General features: G+C 37.7%; 1 protein-coding gene across 4 annotated transcripts in view; it reads right to left on the bottom strand.

Moving 5' to 3' along the window:
- LOC134153137 (transducin-like enhancer protein 4) overlaps positions 1-19,371 on the bottom strand; it is a 105,257-nt gene that overhangs the window by 53,113 nt on the left and 32,773 nt on the right. For all 4 annotated transcript variants that reach the window (XM_062598995.1, XM_062598996.1, XM_062598997.1 and 1 more), the window contains one exon: positions 10,352-10,426. In XM_062598995.1, the coding sequence (XP_062454979.1) occupies positions 10,352-10,426 (75 nt within the window). The remainder of the gene's footprint in view (positions 1-10,351; positions 10,427-19,371) is intronic.

The raw sequence follows: 19,371 nt of genomic DNA, 5'->3' as shown, positions 1-19,371 counted from the left end.
CAAAACTGAAGTAAGATTTCAAAACCTTATCAACACATATATCAAATAAGAGATAACATCTGTTTGCTAGTAATCTGTTCTTTTAGTTTTCTCAGTACTCTTCTATATACTCCAGGGTAACACAGGATGAAACAACTAACTCCAATGCCACATCTAAACAAATGGGTAAAAATGCTTTACAATAGGTTCATATCTGAATATCACTAGTTTTCATAACTCCAATTCTAAATATTGATACTTAGGTTAATTCTTTCTCCATGTATCTTAAAAGATCATATTTAATGTAAAATGTGATGATGAATGCACTAAGAAATTACCTTCTTTCTTTGAGCAGGTCTCTTTCCTAATATGTATGTATTTTTTTTGAGTCAGCACTTTCAAAGTCTATTTTCCTGGAAAAGATTCAAGTTTTTTCTAGATACTTTCCAAGTAGGTATGTGTCACAGTAATCTACTACTTTTCCCCTTAGAGACCCTGAAAGCTCACAGCCATTATCCACACAACCTGAACGTACTCCTCTAACCTGAGGACATTTCTAATGTTAACAAACTAATCTTTCAAGAACACATTGTAGATCTAGAAAAATGTGTGTATTACATGGATTTGCAATACTGCTGCAGAGGGAACCCCTAAAATAACTGGATAAAATTGCTTCATGAAATTTTTTAGGGGAAGTGACTGATTGCTCAGAGTGAATCATTAGTAAGATATAACACACAAAACAGCAACCAAGATGAAGAGGAAAGAGAAAGGAAAACAATGGCTCAAGAGTCACAATGTCAACACTTGGTTAAAAGATCAGCAGGAGAAATAACAGAAATGAAAGTACTTTGGCACACACAGATAAGTGTGTGTTTTGGACCGTATGTGTTTTTGCACAACATGCGTGTTTGCACCATCTGACACAATAAGCACTACTTTTTTCTTCTTCACACAGTTCTCTACTGTCATAATGTCATAAACCATATTTTTCTAATATTAAGGCACAGCAGGAGTCTACAAAGAGACTCACGAAGTAGCTCCTCCAGTTAAATGGTCTTGGAGCTACATGCCTGTATATCTTATGATCAGTTTTCCATAAAGATACAGCAGTACCTACAAAAGGTGGAGCTGCTTACTACCCTTAAGGTCACTCTTCAAGAGTGATCATTTGCAATTAAGTGTGCTTGGTGTGAAAGTGAGATATTAGAAACTGGTGGGCATGCTAAACACTCATATGCAGCTGATCTACTGGAAAGCACAGACTGCATTTTTATTCACAAAGGGGAATGACTGCACAGGTAAGAGCAAATCTGGGAAAAGAGTTAAAAACAATAAAAAGGGAGAGAAAGAATAAAGACCAAATTAAAAAAAAAGCAAATGTCAAGGTTCTTATTCTCTGTGAACCAGGAATTTCTGTCTTTTTTTGGGGGGGGGGGGAGGGAGAAAAAAAGAAAAAAAATAGAGGAAAGCAAGCCACATTGAGAAAGCTATGGGGGGAAGGGAATATCAATGGCTGTCATTAACTAGAAGGGGAGCACTTAGGGGAGCATATTTAGAACTCCTACATAAATAACAAACTATCAGAATCATGTCTATACAAATTGCCTCAAAGATCTTTTAAGTGATCCAGACACAAAAATCAACGCCAGAATCATGTTGTGGGTTGACAGGCAATATATGTACAGAACATTTCTGTCCTTAATCATACATATAGGAATATCTGTCAGGATAGCTGTTTCAACATTTGCCCTCCCTTCCCTCCTTACAACTATTTTTCACTCAGTGAAACAGCCATACAGAGGTCAAAAAGAGGAAGGGGGGGAAGGGAAAGAAAAAAAAAGAAAAGCCTTGTGATATCAAAGACCTGGTAAAAGAGGTCAGCATTTTACTAAAGAAAACTTGGTCTTGCAAAAGGCCAAGTGCACTGTTTTTCCAGAATCTGGAAGTTCAGTAGTTCATTGTTCCCTTTGCAAGACTCCTCCTCATTTCAAACACTTTCACCCAGGGAGGAAAAAGGAAGAAGAATTAGGCTCTTTAGAACTACTTTCTATTATCACTTAATAAAGGGCAGAAATTCTTGCATAAATCATGCCACTTCAGCTCTCTTCCCTCCCTCCCCCCCCCGCCAACCAACCCTGCTAACCAAAAAAAAAAAAAAAAAAAAACAAAAAAACACTCAAAACCCCACCAGATCTCTTCTGCAAGAGAAGGCAGAAAGCTCCAAATGTAGCTGCACTGAAGGTCCTACAATGTGCAGCACTGCTGGTCTCACAACCACCACACGTATCAAATCTGCACTTCAAGACATTTTTACATGGATCAATCAATACAAAGAAAAGAAGACAGAAGCAACAGGTCACTACAGTTATGTGCAGACTCATGGCAAAAAATGCCTCTATACATATGCACATTGGTTGAAATGCCTAATTTACCCAATTCCTCCACTCACATCCTACCCTTGGACACTGGGAAGAGGCCATCTCTCATCTGCACTGGGAGCAGGGTAACACTGTCCCTTGTGACTTTTTGAATTTTGATTCTATTCTTCATGACTAGATGAAGAAATTAATCTCTACACTTTGGAAAGTGCTGTCCTAAACCTTCTTCTAGGTCCTCATTGAAAGTTTCTGATCCCCTGGGCTATATAAACATGACTAAAAACTGACAAAGCTACTATCTCAGTCAAATAGTAAAATTATCAAAAGCTAAAAGAGTTCAATAATGCTACTGGTTACACAGTCCTGTGTTGTAAAACTGTAGGCAATTCCATCACCTGAGTTTTTATTATGACAGTAATTTAACCAAAAGTTAATCACGAAGTGTTGTCAACAAGAGCCATGTTGTCTTTGCATAAATGTGTAACATGCATTTCAAACATGGATTTGTTTAATGCATCTTTTAAAGTCAATTCTTAGTAAGTCACATTCTGGATGGCTTATGAATAAGCACAGTCTCCATAATTCTCACAGTGCCAATGTTATATTTTGCAATACTTACAATACACAAATACTCATTGTGTTGAATTTCAACAAACAGTCTTTCTTTGGGAATGAAAACCTGGTTAACTGGCATTGATCTCTTCTTTCCAATCCATTCTGTATCTTCAAAGACATTTGCTTGCACTGTGTTGAGAAGTCTAACAGGGTATTTCTGATACAACTCTGTGCCCATGCACACCACTGTAATCCCACTCTTTTTGGTGGTGAGCAGATTCATTCCACATAACAAAATTTGGTGCGAGGATATGTTGGATCCAAATACCTCTCGCCAATCAGATTTGATTGAGACCTCTGCTTCCTTATCACTAGGAACATCACTCATGTTTAATCACTTTAATATAGTATCCATTACTTAAAACACCTTTTTGTCTTAGTGCAGTTTCCCAATTACAACAACTTGGACAAAGCAAGGTCTTGACTAGAATTGAATAATCCCAATTTAAGTCACAGGTCTGTGACTGTGGATGGAGCACTTTTCTGTGTACCTCATCCCTTCCTACTGTAAAACAGGGAAAGCAGTACTTCCTTGTTTCAGAAACAGATTACTAGAATAAATTCAATGATTGTGATGTATTTATATACTAGGGCAATGTCTATGACAAGTCTTTCAAACAATATTCAAGGAACTTCTCACTAACACAAGTCAAACATTTAAAAATTTCAGACAACTCTAAAGTTTTTTTTAAATTCCTTCCTCGCAGACTGGCTTAACATCATAAATATCTTCCTTATACAGAATTTTAGACTTCATCCCAGTAAAGAGTGAATGCCCTCACTTTACCATATGCACAAGACTGAAGACACCAAAAGAACTACCCATGAACCAGAAGTTAAGCAAAAGTTTAACTGATCCACTGGAGGAAGATTTGGTCCACATTCACGGCTGTAAAAAACAGTCTACAAAATGCTGTTGTCTAAATGACAAACATAAAACCCTGTTTAGGGGTAATTTCAGAACTCTGTGGTATGAAACCATGACATGATAATAACTTCCTTTAGCCAGTACCATATGGTAAGAATATTTAAATAAAACAGACTGCATTTTCATTGAATATATAGATAAATACTGCTAATTTTTCAATGAAGCGTTTGCAGGTAACTCCTGGACTTCACAATACTCTCACAGTTGAAGGGTCTTCATAGACTTTTTCTCTTCTTCTGAAACACCAGTATAAGGTCACTGCTGAAGGAAATATATAACACCTAGCAGACAGGGTACGGCAAATCTGTATTTGGTTGGAGACAGCTTCCATACACCGTAGTACAGACCACCATGGCAACAGTGTTTTCTTTCTCTCCTGCACACAAAGTGAGCATGTGCAAAAAGTTTGAAAATACTGCAGTGTGTGTTGATGCTAGAGAACAAAGGAAATTCTCCACAGGACTCCTCATATCTGCAGTGACTACTACTAATTCTGGAAAAAAAAAGATGGTGGTCACAGAGCTGTGTGTCAAGGCTTGGAGGACCTTAGAAACATGGAGGCAGAAGCCAGGTCTCCTGAATTTAAGTTTTAAAACTTAACACTCATGTCATGAACTGACTTAAGCATTAACGAGGAAGGCCTTTGGCATAAGCATACTGGCAGTGGGATGTATTAAGTGCTCTGTGCTTCACACTGCAACATTCTACTGACTGTTCCTACAGTGATAGATTAATATAAATTCAGCAGCTACAACAGCTTGTGCAAAGAGGAAAATAGTGACAACTCATTCCAAACGTAGCAAGAGCGCTAAAAACCATACTCAGAGCAGTTTTCTAGTAAATATGGAATCTCAAATTATTTACATTCTAATTACTTTGCTTGGAAATCCTTAAAAAGACCTTGTGTGCCTCATTTCAGATTTTTTGAGCTCAGGATAATGCTGTATATGGAAGGGACTTATTTAAATCAAGCCTCAGCTGTAAGGCTCTCTCCAAAGCTGACACCTGGGAATGTGAGGGGAAAAAAAAACCACAGAACATCTCTTTCTCCCCAAAAAAGCATAGTCTAACTTAGACAGACTTCAGATGAATAACTGAAAACAAAGTGTTCATCCAACATCCTTTTACATCTACAATTCTTTCTACAATTCAATTTCAGGGATTAGATACTGTCAAAAAACAAACCATCAAACAAACAAACTTTACATGAACAAGTTATCACCCACTTGCAATATACAAACAATAAATAAAAGTAATTAAACAGGAAGGAAGGAATTTCAATATTTCCTCAGGCATATAGTGCAAATAAACACAACTCAAAGCACAGACCCATTAAGTCAACCTCCTCTGCCACCTTCCCACTATTACAATCTGTGTACAATATACAGCAGGTGGCCAATTTGTTTTACAGCCTTTAAGTGCCAATCACTACTTCATACAAGCACAGCCTTTGATCAAACAATACAAAAGAGCTGAGAGACAAGTAACTGTTGCACCCATGCTACAACACTTTTACAATTTTACCTCAACTCGTCACCCTTCTGAAGTTCTCATTTTCAAATGCACACATTTGGCAGCCATGACTTTACTATATGGAGTGGTATTGAAATATTCACAATTAACACAGGAAAAGTTTTTCCTACACCTCCCTCTATTAACTAAGTATTTTGTATTAGATGGAAAGTACATTTCCTCTTCCTCTTTTCAAGGTCAGATCCTCAGCTTTCCTCTCTCAAGTTATAACTAACAATATCAGCTACAAATCTGCTCCCCTCAACCACTCTGATTTGATCAAAAAGTCTTCTCTTCCTCAAAGAAAGTAAGCAGACATTTAAGGTACAAAGCATCCACTCTGCATGCGGAGGCAGAAATTCTTCCATGTGTTAAGCACCAATGCAAAAAAAGGTCTTAGCATTTAGCAGCAGGAGCTCTGGACCACTGGCACTATAGAATAATAGGATGCATTGATGTTAAGCTTTTATTATAAGCTGTGTGCACTTATCTGCATCACACTACTTTCTAAGGTTTGCATATCTGCAAACGTATAAAGGATAAGATACTCTTTTTTCAGAGGCATTGTTCTCCACATCTGTAGAAAAAACACACACACAAAAAATAGACATCTTCCAAGATAGGGCAAACAAGTGCTTCAGCCTCAAATATAGAATAGAAATTTTGACAGCAGTGTATTAAAGAAGGAACTTTATAGCTTGATAATTATATGTCACAGTACAGAAGTCCTTTCTTCCATTAACTGCCATTTGCTTATTTTTAAGGAAGATAATAAAACTGACATAATAAAACAAAATGCTTAAAAATTAAACCAAAGCTCATTTTTTTCCACTCAAATGTATAGAATGGCAAAGGCAAAATCATTTAAATCATTTCCTTAGTAATACAAGTAATATTTAAATAGATTTAATAGTGCTGCTCCAAACCAATGAATTATGAGTTTAAAACCTATTAAAATGTAATGTTTTTTTCCTGGGCTGAGGGGAGAGAGATTTAAATCCACTGAATTTTAATATTTCAGCTTGAGCTGCAGGAGGTAGAGAAAGTCCAAATGAACTATTCCATCAGCACCATTCAAGCATGAACATTTTAATCAGTTTTACTTCCTTGGAGTTCTCTAACACAGTTTACGCTGTCATTCTGAAAGCACTTAACACAGAGAGTGTGAAAAACCACCAAGGCTTGTTATTGCCTTCACAATTGATGGCAAATAATTTTGCAAGCTTCCTATCATTAAAACGTCACTGCTAAAAATTGAGGTTCAGCATTTCTTGTGCTAAACTGCATTTCCTTTGAACACCATCACATACCTGTTCTTAAGTTTTTGGTACATTTATCTCTCTGTATGTGATAAACAGGCACACAAGCAGTAGCCTTCATTTCTGTCTTACTGCCTAAATGCAGTTGAAAACTGACTATTTTAAACAAGGAAAAAAAAAGAACAGACCGGTAAAATTCTTGTAAAGTTGCAAGTTAATTTCCCGGTTCCTTTATTAAAACATAACTACATTCAACAGTACATTCCGATTATACACTATAATGGCTGGGAAAAAAAAGAAAAAAATTAAGAGAGTTAGATGACTCAATATAATAATACAGGAAATGAAAACATCATTCCTAATTAGATCTTATTACTGATTTAAGGCTACAATTTGTGTGTTGCTCTAACAGTGTGATCTTGCAGGTTCTAATTTAAAAACACTGAGGCTCTGACACATGACAATATCAAACAGATACATAACGTTGCTCACCCCCTACAGTCAACCTGGAAAGGAGCACCCGGAACCGGCGCTACAAACTACGTAGAGCAAGATCCTGTACAAAACAGTACTAAAGGGCAAATATCCAACGTAAAGTCTCATTGCCTTCAGATTTACAATCTTGCAGTATATGCTTATGATGTATAGTTTTGCTTTAGTTTATCTCCTCATATCTCTCAAGAAGATAGATAGATTATATTTAACTTGTTTCAGTCTGTCAACAGTTTTAAACTGAACATGACCTGTGAAAGAAGTCATTATAACTGTGTTTCATTCCATTAAACACAACTAGTTTATTGTCAAGAGAACAAGCAGTCTCTCCAGGTTCCAGGCTCACTTCAGTATTTTGCATTTAAACAGCATGGATCAGTGATTTGGTTCATTTACCAATGACGATAGAATAATATTGCAAAGTTAAAAAGGTGCTTCATCAGATTCCATTAAATCAGAGTACATTCATAAAAAAAAAGTATATATGTGAGATGCAAAGAGACATGAGTTGTGCATATTCTATTTTTTCTTGTGCCATATTCCACTTTGATAAAACTCATTTTAAATTCTAATGGAGGACTCCTGCATTTGAACTAAAGCAGTTTAGAACGAGCGAGGCAAACTGAACAGGCCTCCCCAAAACCACAGAGAAATTTAAGCTACAGTTATTTTAGAAACCTCAAACTACAGTACTGCTTCTGTTATTTTCTGATATAGAGCTTAATGATTAAAAGATATACTTAAAAAAAATCTATAAAAAACACACTAATATTAGAAGCTTTTAAAACATCAGTGTTATAAAGACAAACTGTCAAGACTTAACAAACTGCAAAATAACTTAAGACAAAACATAGAGACATAAAAAGTAGTAATTTCTAATTATGCTGTTTTCTTTATTGCTTTTTGACATGTGTGACAAGATTTTTCTAGATCCATGCCACATTTTCTGCCCCTGAATTCTTCGAGGGTAGACATAAAATTATTGTATTCATGCAACTAGAACTTAAGCTCTTTTGATACCTTGCTATCCTAATCATTCATTTTTTTCAATACATCTTTTAAAGATTAATTAGGTTACTTCTCTTCCATAATAAATTCAACTTGATGAACATGAATTTTTCCATCAGTATTGCTGCTGTTTTTCTAAAACTAAAGAGAGACCTGCACAGCATTTCTCACGTCAGTATAGAATAGCAGAGCAAAAACAGGAAGTACAGCAAGTTAAAAATCACTCTTCTGAGGGAGGAAAGAGTTATTCTTTTCTAATGCATGCACACAGAAAAATCAGGTATTATGAAAATTTGAAGCAACAGAATCTCAATCAGCTCGAAAAGATCATTCAGGAAGCAACAGACAAAACAGAGAATTTACTTCTGCCTAGTGGAAGAGGACCAACTGAAGGATATGCGTGGCTCCCAAACAAATGTCTAGGTTGTTTATATTTATTCTGTGTATTTTAGCGGTTCGTGAAAGCAGGGTAAATTTTAAACAACCAGTGCAATATGCAGCATCTCCAACATCACATGTTCTACATCCATAAGCTTTGTTTTTTTATAGAAAGCAAATGACTTTTGCAATCCCTTTAAGATATGCAACAGTAAATAACAAAAATGTACACAGACACATTGTGCAGTATTCTTATGCATGCCTCTGCACATGCACAAACACAAAATACAGTACGTGCGTATACACACAAACTCTACATACACATATGCAGCACGTACATAGAACTTCTTTACCAAAGAAGCCAACCTTTAGCAACTTACTTTATGCAAAGAATGTTAATAGCAGGCAATATTTTTGGCTAGGTAATGAAAACTAATTGGAAATTACTCATCTCCCACACTCCCCACTGGAGCGTAAAAGACATACAACAAACGTTATTCATGATTTTACATGACTCGCTCTGATTCACCCCCGTCTTTCTAACGGGCACTTCAGAGGAAATAAAGGTTACTCTTTTCCATTTATATCTTCTGATTGACTACTGACGTTTTCTGTGGTCAGAGGGATACAAAACAGAGTTGGAAACAACCTACGAAAAACAAGCTACAATCAGACCATGGCTCTACATTACCGTCAGCAATGATCAGAGTGTCCTGATTTCTTTGCTAAAAGACAGAGGCATAATTGAAGCAATATCTTCACTTCAGATTGATTATTCGGCGACCCTTATCCACATCTTCACTCAGCAATTTGAATTTTAATCAAAGTAAATGGAATAATTAGCATTTCAAAGTGTGTTTGATACACTGGATAAAAAAAGGAAAAGACTTTAATGTATAATCTATACACAAAAGAAAAAGCATTTGGGAGGTGGCAGAATCAAGGAAGTACAGTTGTAGTGTCTTCATTAGAGTAACTTAAACAACTGCTTGCACTAGCTGCATAATTATTCATGTGAATAATGTGCTATTAAGATATGACTTCTCACCTTTACTTTTTGTAGCGTGAACAGCCAATGCTTAGTTGTTATTCCTTTCCTCTTCAGTCATAAAATGTAAACACTAGGGCTGCCCACACCCATAAACTGTGCAGGACTTCCACGCTGAGCCAACACGACTACTAGCAAAGGTGTTTTTTTTTTTCCTTTTTTTAAAAAAAAAAAAAAAACCCACAAGAGGGGATCCACACACCTGTGTTTTTAGACAACTGGAAGCAGAGTACCTACAACCACGCTAGTGGAGGGTCGTACCACCTTTTTTCTTTTTTAAAACAATTAAAATTTTTTTTTCTTTTTTTTTTTTTTTTTTTTTAAACATCACAAGAAAAAATGTTGTGGCTGTTCATGGTCCTTGACACCACACAGAAAACCACATGGGCAGCGGCAGGAGGTAAAAACCCTTGGTAAACCACAGCATCATTTGATGGCTACTGGTTAAAGAGGCTGCAGAAGCTGACTGACACACAGTTGCTATGTCCTTTAAAAAGCACAACAAAATAAAAAACAGGTATCTACTCAGCCTGAGGGAATGGATACAACACAGACATTACTCCATTGGTCTTTGCAGCACGATGCACAGGGTAAAAGTTTTTTAGGCAGTAACCAGCATCCATGAAGATCAGCCTACTGAACTTCACCACTGCCCACCAATTTTGCCCTCTGGATGGAAACGAGTTCATAAAGAAAAGAAAAGAAAGCTGATTACAAATACTATTATAGTTAAAACAGAAAGACCACATACCCCAATGATTGCGTTCAGTTCTGCCATGGTCACTTGCTTGGCACGTTCCACAGCCTGCACCACTTGTTGCTGGTGCTATAAATGAAGATCAGAAACAGAACAAAATTATTTGTTTTCTACATTATTAAGCATAGATTCCTCTTATTTTATTTTATTTTTTTTTTTGCTTTTCAATTACATACGTGGCTTGAAATAATTGTTCTCTAACAGTCAAATTCCGTGTTGATGTGCAAGGGCAGCAGGTGAGGGTCAGATTTTATTTATGCCATTATTTGCCAGGAATTATATCTCATTCGCTGAAAGAGCTGTCTTACAACCTGGCTGCAAGGGAGAACTGCCCTCCTTTTGTTCATCAGTACAGTGTGTGCTTGAATTTAGAATTTATACACCACCTTAAAATGCAAACCACTTTTCTTATAACCACAGAAACTTTTTGAGTCAAAAAAAAAAATACTGAAAAAGAAAGATATGTATTGTCAACAGCCACACGGTGCCCACATCACTGAAGCATATGTAGATTCTCCTTCTTGATACATTTCAAAGCAGTTCAACCACAGGAAAAAAAAAAATTAAAATGCCATTCACAATTCTGTCAAACACATGAAAGGGAACTAATTATTTCAGTTCCCAACATGTAAATTTTAAGAGCTTAAAAAAGTTCATGAAAAACACATGGTCTAATTAACAACACAGTTTACAAGCTTCAGTGGTTACATTATCCCAGTTTGAGTGATACTGCATTCCTGTAGTCAAATCAAAATTGCTGCATGCTGAAAACTGATTGATATTTAGTTGAAAGCACCAACTACAAATCAAGTTTCTAATCCTGTAATCACATCTGTGCTTCAGGATCTTTGCCTGTGAAGCTTCCCTGGTGGCAAATTTGTCTGTACAGGTAGCCTTGCCAAATCCAGACTGCAGACGACAAACTGGTGCAAGGGGTCAAGGGAGACACCAGGGACAACTGTATTGGGAGTGAATCACCTCTGATCTACCACCATAAATTGAACAAAGTAAAGCATGAGCTTTTGCCTATAGTAAGAGGTGCTGGAAGTGTAACAGGGCCTTCATGCTCCAGTGGAAAAGGAAATGGTGAAATGCTCTGTACCTCATTTGGAAACTCCTGTCTACATTTTATTCAGTGCAGAGTTTAAACAAGAGCTGAGAGTGTCTTGGTAAGGCCTCCTAAATACAAAGCACAATTTTTTGGGCCCACAGCTTCTGGTTCAAATGAGGCAGACAAACCCAGGCAGCCCTCAGCTCACGGGACAAAGCAGCCCTCCCTCCTCCTCTTCACCCCTCCCAGAGGCCCACAGGCGCTGTGTGCACAGCCTCTACCTCCACCGCTCAATGCCACAAGTTGAAATATTTATATTTAAACAGCAAATAAACAAAATACTGTTTTTTTTTACACAGGCATCTCCACAGAAAAAATAAAATTTCCTCTTTCTCCTAATCATAGCCAGCTGATGACTAAGCCTTGACCAGTTATCATATGATAACTAAGGGTATAACCTATGCTAACTGTGCAGCTCAGTTATCTTTTCAGCTTCTCAAAAGCAAACATGCCCAGAGTTACACATTAGTCCCATACATGTTGATTATTATCACTGATTTTTTTTTTTTTTTTTTTTTTTTGGAGGGGGAGGGGTAATCGGCATGTAGAACATGTAGGAAATAGAAAGCTTCCTATCTGCTGTGAGAGAGGTCAGTAGTGCCTTGCTATAGCAATCTATGGGCATATCATACTACAATCTCAGGGACAACATAAAATAAGGATGGAACCCAAATCCTTAGGATTTCCTCCAAGGCAGAGTACCTGAAGAATAGCAGAGACGCTTTGTAAGCAACAGTGAGCTGCGAGAGGAGGGTCAGAAGGAAGGGCTCTGAGAATCATAGAATCACACAATCAGTAAGGCTGGAAGGGACCTCTGGAGATCATCTAGTCCAGCCTCCCTGCTCAGCAGGGTCACCTACAGCATGTTAGACAGGGTTGTATCCAGGCAGGCCTTGAAGATCTCCAGAGAAGGAGACTCCACAACCTCTCTGGGCAACCTGTGCCAGTGCTCCGTCACTCTCACAGGGAAGAAATTCCCCCTCAATCTCCCTGAGAGCTCTGGGGTCTGGCATTCTCAGGTATTTCAGTTCTTAGTGCCTTTACCTGCTCTGTACTAAAAGGGCTTGGAATCTAGAACACACAAACAAAAATTTTCACTTATAAATTCTCTCCCACAAAAGCTCTCAGGGTGAGAAGAAGTAAGCCTACAAATCCATCTTTAACTAACAGAAATGCTGACCTCAACAACAAGGAAAAGGATAAATAAGAACAATGAAGGAGGTAATTTAGAAACACTTCTGGAAGGAAGAAAACAGTTTTAAGGTTTGTTTGTTTTTAAGCAAATAAAAATTAAATGGAGATGCCAGGAGAGCAAATAACATACTGTAGCAAACAGAATCACAGCAGTCCCATTTAGAGTTTTCTAAAGCAACAGTGCTAATGTAAACCAAATCTGTCACTTTTAAGCAGCCAATGTAAAGAACAAAAAGAAGGCTGAATATGAGCGAATGTGTTCTTGGCATTTGGAAAAAAACACAGTGCTTTGTCACCATCACGGAAAACCAACAAAACCAAAACTACAATTCTCAAGTCTCAAGCTCCTGATCATGCGTTATCATCTCCAAGTCATCACGTGATAGGGACAGGTGCAGCTTACATCAATTATGTAGCTGAAAGCCTTATCTGTGACACATTTCTTTAAACAGCAAGAAGCTAATCAAAAAGTTACACCATTATCTTCCGGCAGCTGTAAATTAAACCAAAAAGAGAGTCGTAACATTTTTGATAATCAAAAAAAAAAAAAAAAGGACTGATCCAGAAAATTAGTCATCTCTGCATTCCCCAGCATTTCCTACACAATGCTTGTTTAACAATCTCTTAATATTTTCTTTGTAAGCATTCAGTTTTCCAATTCCAGTACTCATTTATCTAAATACTGTTCCCAGGGCCATAGGCAGGAGAAGAAAAAAAAAGGAAGAAAAAAGAAAACTTTAGAAACATACAGAATGCTGATCTGAAAACAAAGTTATTCTAGAAATAACTCCAATTGTCATCCAGGCTATGGAAAAATAAGACAACTCCACAACAGCTTAAATGGTTTTCTTTCCTTTTCAACAAACATATAAAGGAATATTTCTTTCCCAAGAAAAGGGAAGGAAAAGCAGAACAGCAGAGTACTCAAAAATTTTACTTGAATATAAATAAATAAACTCTGAACAGTCATAATAAGACACAAATTCCCTAAGCAATTGCATAAGGCATCTTTAACAGATTCTAGTTAAGTTTGGCATCAAGTCTTCATAGAGGGAAAAACTCATGGGTCTTATGACAGTGAACCTTCATTAGGTATGGTAGAAACAATAAAAACTCTCCTATTGCCAGCTGCTTTAACACCAATTTAATCTTCAGGAGCATATTATGCAAAACACCCAAAATAGCCTGGTCTGTAATTAGCCTCTCTGCCATTTCCACCTCAGCACTGTAACAAAATCTGGGCAGGCTCTGTCTGAGCTCTCCTGAAATGCCACTTGAGAGTCTGCCCTGAGTGACCAAGAAGCTACTTCCAGTCACACATGCAAACATCACACTCCAATGCATTAAAATAAATAAAAACAAAATAATTGCATTGCACAGCAAGCTACTGCCTCCTTCTCCCTTCCCAGTTGTGAAGGATAGAGGGTAGCAGAATTTGAAGAAAACACAAGTTTCCAAAGGAACGTCCCAGCTACCACTGCACCTCTTTGACAGTAAGGGCCATAGTACTCATTTGAACATCCTGAAGTGCAAGGCGGCTCCATTTTGTTAATCACAACTGCAATAATGTGTGAAGAGCCCTATATGCAAGGCATATGAGAAGGAACATGACAGAGCTCCAAACACCCAGCAGAAAAAGAGAAAGGGGGGAGAGAGGGAGAGACAGAGAGAAAGGAAGAAAAACAAACGGAAGGAAACACAGACGCTGAATGGGCTGCCAGCTGGCTACCCTAAACCAGATGTATATTAAAGAATTGATTTCTTCTTAGTTTGTGCTTAAATGCCTTCTCCAGCAGACACTCTAATAACAAACAGCAAATGTTAAAACCAAACGGCATCCAACAGCCTGCCCATCAGGTGATCAAGTAAGGATTTATAGTCAAGTGAAAGGGGAAAAAAAAGTATCCCCCCCCCCATTTCAAAAAAACTGTAGAGATATACAGTTGTGGCTCCTCTTTACACACAAAGGGAAGATAAACCAATTTTCCTCATATACATGAAAACAGTATTTTGCATTGCATCAAACAGGCTGAGGCAATGAACTCAATACCCTGCCCTGCCTGTCACGCAGACTAGTATCATTTCTCCTTTTTAATGTCTTCCTTTTGTCTCCTTTTCATCCTTTTTCGCTTTCTCTAATGAATGGTGTCTGTCCTAGCCTGGTATTGGAAATATTCTCCTTTCAGTCTCATGGTATGGGTAGCCACAGCAGAGACTACAAGAGGGATGTAGGCATTCTCACCATCATATTGTTTCACCACATTGTCTTTCATCTAGCCCGACTCCAGCAAAAATACTGCAGCATGGTGGAAAATACCTGTGATTTTTATACCACTTCAGAGCTCCCTTCTGTTTCCAGTGACAGGGGAGCTGGGCTGACAGCAACTGAGCAGTGGAAATTCCCCAACACACACATGCACTGAAGTTGGTGTTAAAAACACGTAATTTCAGCCATTCTCCAGCACCACTAAAGAGCTCCAAAGCCAAACTCACTAAACAATTCACACTACAGAAGCAAGGAGCTACTGCTATGTTACATTTACTTGTTTCATTACTTGTTAGAGGGAGTACAGGTCAGGTCTTACTTAGGAACTGCTGTAGTCTCATTCTGAAAAGCCTGATCTAGAGACAGCATAACAAAACAAAGTAGTACAGCACACACTTAGAAAACTAAAAGGGACCAGCAAAGGCACTGAACCCAGGCACTGTAGCTCAGGCAACATATAATAACCACTTCATAAATAACAGTAAGAAAACTGCTCAAAATATATGCATAAATTGCTAACAACATGCCTTCTATGGTAGAAGGAATATTATGGATCTCTGACAGCTTCTGTGTACATACTGCTTCAGACCTACTCTTGGGAAAAAAATTGAAGATGGAGGAAAAGGGGAGGGAAGGAAGGAGGCCTTTTCAGCTTCTCACATAATAGACCAACATATGTTTCCTTCTGAACAATGTGGAGTGACTCATGCTTTGCTTCTGTCTAATGGATCTCATGCTCTTCATCCAAAGGTACTGAACTTGAAGGTACAAGCATCTTTTAGGTAATACAGCTACACAGAAAAGGAAATGTATTATAGCCCATATTTATCTCGTAGAAAGGAAATCATCAACTAACATTAAGTGTTTCCCAGGAAAAGCCCAAACTGTGTATGCTAATACAAGCATTCCCTTTAGGGGGGAAGGAAGGAGGAGTGCACGGGCCTGTATGTGTTAGATATCTTATGGGGCTTCTGAGTACACTTCACCACCTCAGTTTGCATGAGGAGCTAAAGTTTCCTATTAAAGAACAAGCTTTCTAGCTTGTTTTTAGTTGGTTCATTGGCAGTTGAGCAGCTTGTGTTGAGCTCCAGGTTGCCACAACTACACTGTTAGCTTTAAATCAGCCAGCTTGTGTGTGTCTGCATGAGTATAAACACAGTCAATATTTACTGAAAAGAAGGTGCTATATGAACATCTCTGATCACACCAAACATGACCACCTAGCACCTTAGTTATCTAAGGTCTTTGGGCACTCAAGGCATACCAGCACGGTCAAACTAAGATGGCCATTTTGCATCCATCCACACATACCATGCTGGCCAGGAAGGAATCAGCCTTGACTCAAACACTGCAGGGTTAGATAAGTGTCACTTCTGCTGCAACTGATAAACTCAGCTGAGAAATTAGAAAAATCAGCAGAGGCATAATCCACAGCATTAAACCCAAACTGAATTGTGTTTCACTTGGTATTCCATTAGATGGTATGAACTCTCTGTATCTATACAAGATATATATGTTATTGTGTTATCTATTGTTACGTGCTATCTATTGTCTATGATATCTATGTTATGTTAATTTTGGTAGACTCAAAACCAAGTTAAGTGCTAACAACCTAGATACTTGCAGACATCCCCCACCTCCTTTACATAATAGGAAGTACTTCAAGCATGCTGGTATCTCACAACATTGCACAGAGGTGGAAAACAACTGTTGCAACACAGGAAGTCTGAAAAGTAGCAGAAATCAAGTAGAGTTCAGCTCCAAGGTCCATCTCATGCCTTGACCACAAAGTCATTCTTTCCTATCAAAATGGGAAGCTTGTATTTCTTGGTACTATTTCTCTTTTTCTCTCTCCCCCCCCCCACCCAAGTCAACACAAAAACAAGGTACTACTTAACTGTGTATTTAGGCAGATAGAAACTGTATTTTCAACATAAAGTTTGCTAAAGGACAGCACAGTAAAACTGACTGATGCCATGTATGTAAGAGAACTTCCTAAATACTTTATTGAATTGCCTCTGAAACAAAGCACAAAGTATACGGTGACATATTATAATTGCAATCTTTTCATGAGATCTCAAGTGATTTTAGCCATAATTTCTTACTTCTGAGTGAGTTATCACAAGCCATTGATTCCTTACAAAGTTAACAAGCAATAAGACAAGTTAACTTGGTGCTATTATGAGGTAATAATGTTGCCATCAGTGCATGTAACCGCTGTATTTTGTTCATTTTTCCCTCAGGCACAATACAAAGGAGTCTGATCACATTTTTCAGCCACTACTCCACAGACTGTATGCAAAATGCATAAACAGCAAAAGCACATTGCAATTCAGTTCTCTATTAATCTAGATGATGAAATAAAGAGGCTTCTATTATTTTTAAAGACAAAAATTAGATAGAAACCAAAACTAGCAGAATACTCAAAACTAGAGATCAGTTCTCTTCTGCCTCACCAGCACATGCCAATACAACCTCATTTAAAGAAGTGTTCCTAATAAGAGAGGCCATACAATTACCACAATTTTCTTAACCCCAGTATGAAAACTACTATAATCAGTGGCACTACTAAGACATTTTAAAAGGTTTTTTTTAATGCTTCCCCTTTCAAAATCTCTTTCCTGTCTATCCCCTCTCCCTTCTTGCTAGATGAGCTAAAAAACACACAAGAGAAAAGCAAGACAAAAGTGTAGACTGACTTTTTGGAAACATTCCCTTTTCTCTTTGTAAATGCACATAAAAATGTTGAAATTGTGAACTTTTTCTGAACTCTCCATTTCCTTTGCAGCCTGAAGAGCTTTGACACTATGACATCATGCACACAGGAGACGCAATAATGCTTGGTAAATGCAACAGAATGAGATGTGTATGAACAGGTGAAGGCCAAGATTGGGGAAAAAAAAAAAAAAAAGAAAAAAAAAGCCTACTAGCACAGAAATCATACAAAAGCTTGTTTTCAGATCTAAAATTGCTTAATTAATCAGTCTAATCTAAAAACCTAGCAAAGTAAACAGCAGTCATTAAGCACATTGAGCCCTCCTTGCGTGGTACTGTACCAGTAACAGAAGCAGGGCATCATCACTTTGCGAATTTACCATCTGGATTATCTCAGTTGTCTACCTACATAGTTCTTAAAATAAGCATATTAATGAGAATCTACTGCAAAGGTTAAGTTCATAACTATTTTGAAATTGCTCCCCATGCCTAGCTTTATGGCTAGGAGGCTGTTAAATAGCAATCAGGGTCCTTGGCTCATAGTTTGCTGGGTTTTGTATAGGAACTCAACAAGAGAGATTCTCCCTGAGTAAAGAAAAATTAAGAAATACGATGTGCAGCCTTCACAATGCCTCCTGCCTTCAATGCAGGCGCTTAAAATGTAGCAATATTAGCTTTCAGGAGAATGACTCCAGGGTCATTCAGCTGCAGGGACAGGAGAGCACAATGCATATGGAGCAGAGAAAAAGGAGAACTGGTGCTCATCTGAGCTAGACACCACTAAAAGTAAAACTCCTGACTTATTACCTTTTCTTTTTTAATTCCATATAAGAACCCAGAGAGAGTAGAGGCTAAAATTTTCAAAATCAAAGGCCAAATCTGCCAGACTTTGTAAATGCAACATTTTTCCCTTCAAATATATTCTAATTCTAAGCTCATGTACCCCCTCCTTTGCTTGTCTAATTGGCAAGACACATAACCTACTCTAAGAGAAAACATGGACTAGGTTTGTGGAAGTACAAAAAAGAAAACAGTCAGATTTGTGCAGTGAAATGAAGATTTCTGTAGGATTTCAGCTGAAAAGAGCAGTATCACTATCAGTAGTAATAAATCAGTGCAAAGTTTCTAAATACTGCACCACACACTGTAGAAAAGATGTCACTGTCATGGAAATGTCAATCCTATGCCTTTGCCGAGATCATATCTTTGCCTGCCAAGTACTCATCCCTGCCTTTGTTTCAAGATTGTCACTTAGCGCTCATGAGTATGAATCAGTTTTACACCTCGTTTTTATATGTCATGCTATTGCTGAACAACAGCCCCAATAACTAGATATATAATGTTTCTGTAGCAGTCAAAAGTACAAAATCAACAGAGTTTCATTTTAGGTTTGGGCAGGACTTGAATTCCAGTCCTCCAGCAATGTAGCTGAAGAAGCATGGATAAATCATTAAATACCATTTAGTTTCCACAAACCTATATTTATAAGCAAAGAGTACCACAACGTATGTGCACTATGTCAGGTTCTAGGTTTGGTAGCATTATTCTCATTGTTTCAGAGAAACAGACACACAAACACACAGCACATCCACAGCATTAGCTGAATGCTAACATCAAACATGTGGCCTCTTGTACATGGCACGATAAGCAGCTCTCTTGAAAAGTAAGGACACTCCATAGAACAATTAAAAAGGCGGGAGAAGGAATCCTAGCATATTCTCAGGCACG

The sequence above is a fragment of the Rhea pennata genome, chromosome Z, assembly GCF_028389875.1.
Source record: "Rhea pennata isolate bPtePen1 chromosome Z, bPtePen1.pri, whole genome shotgun sequence".
NCBI lineage: Eukaryota > Metazoa > Chordata > Aves > Rheiformes > Rheidae > Rhea > Rhea pennata.
The sequence above is the reverse complement of the archived record's forward strand: the minus strand, read 5'-3'. Positions and strand labels throughout refer to the sequence as shown.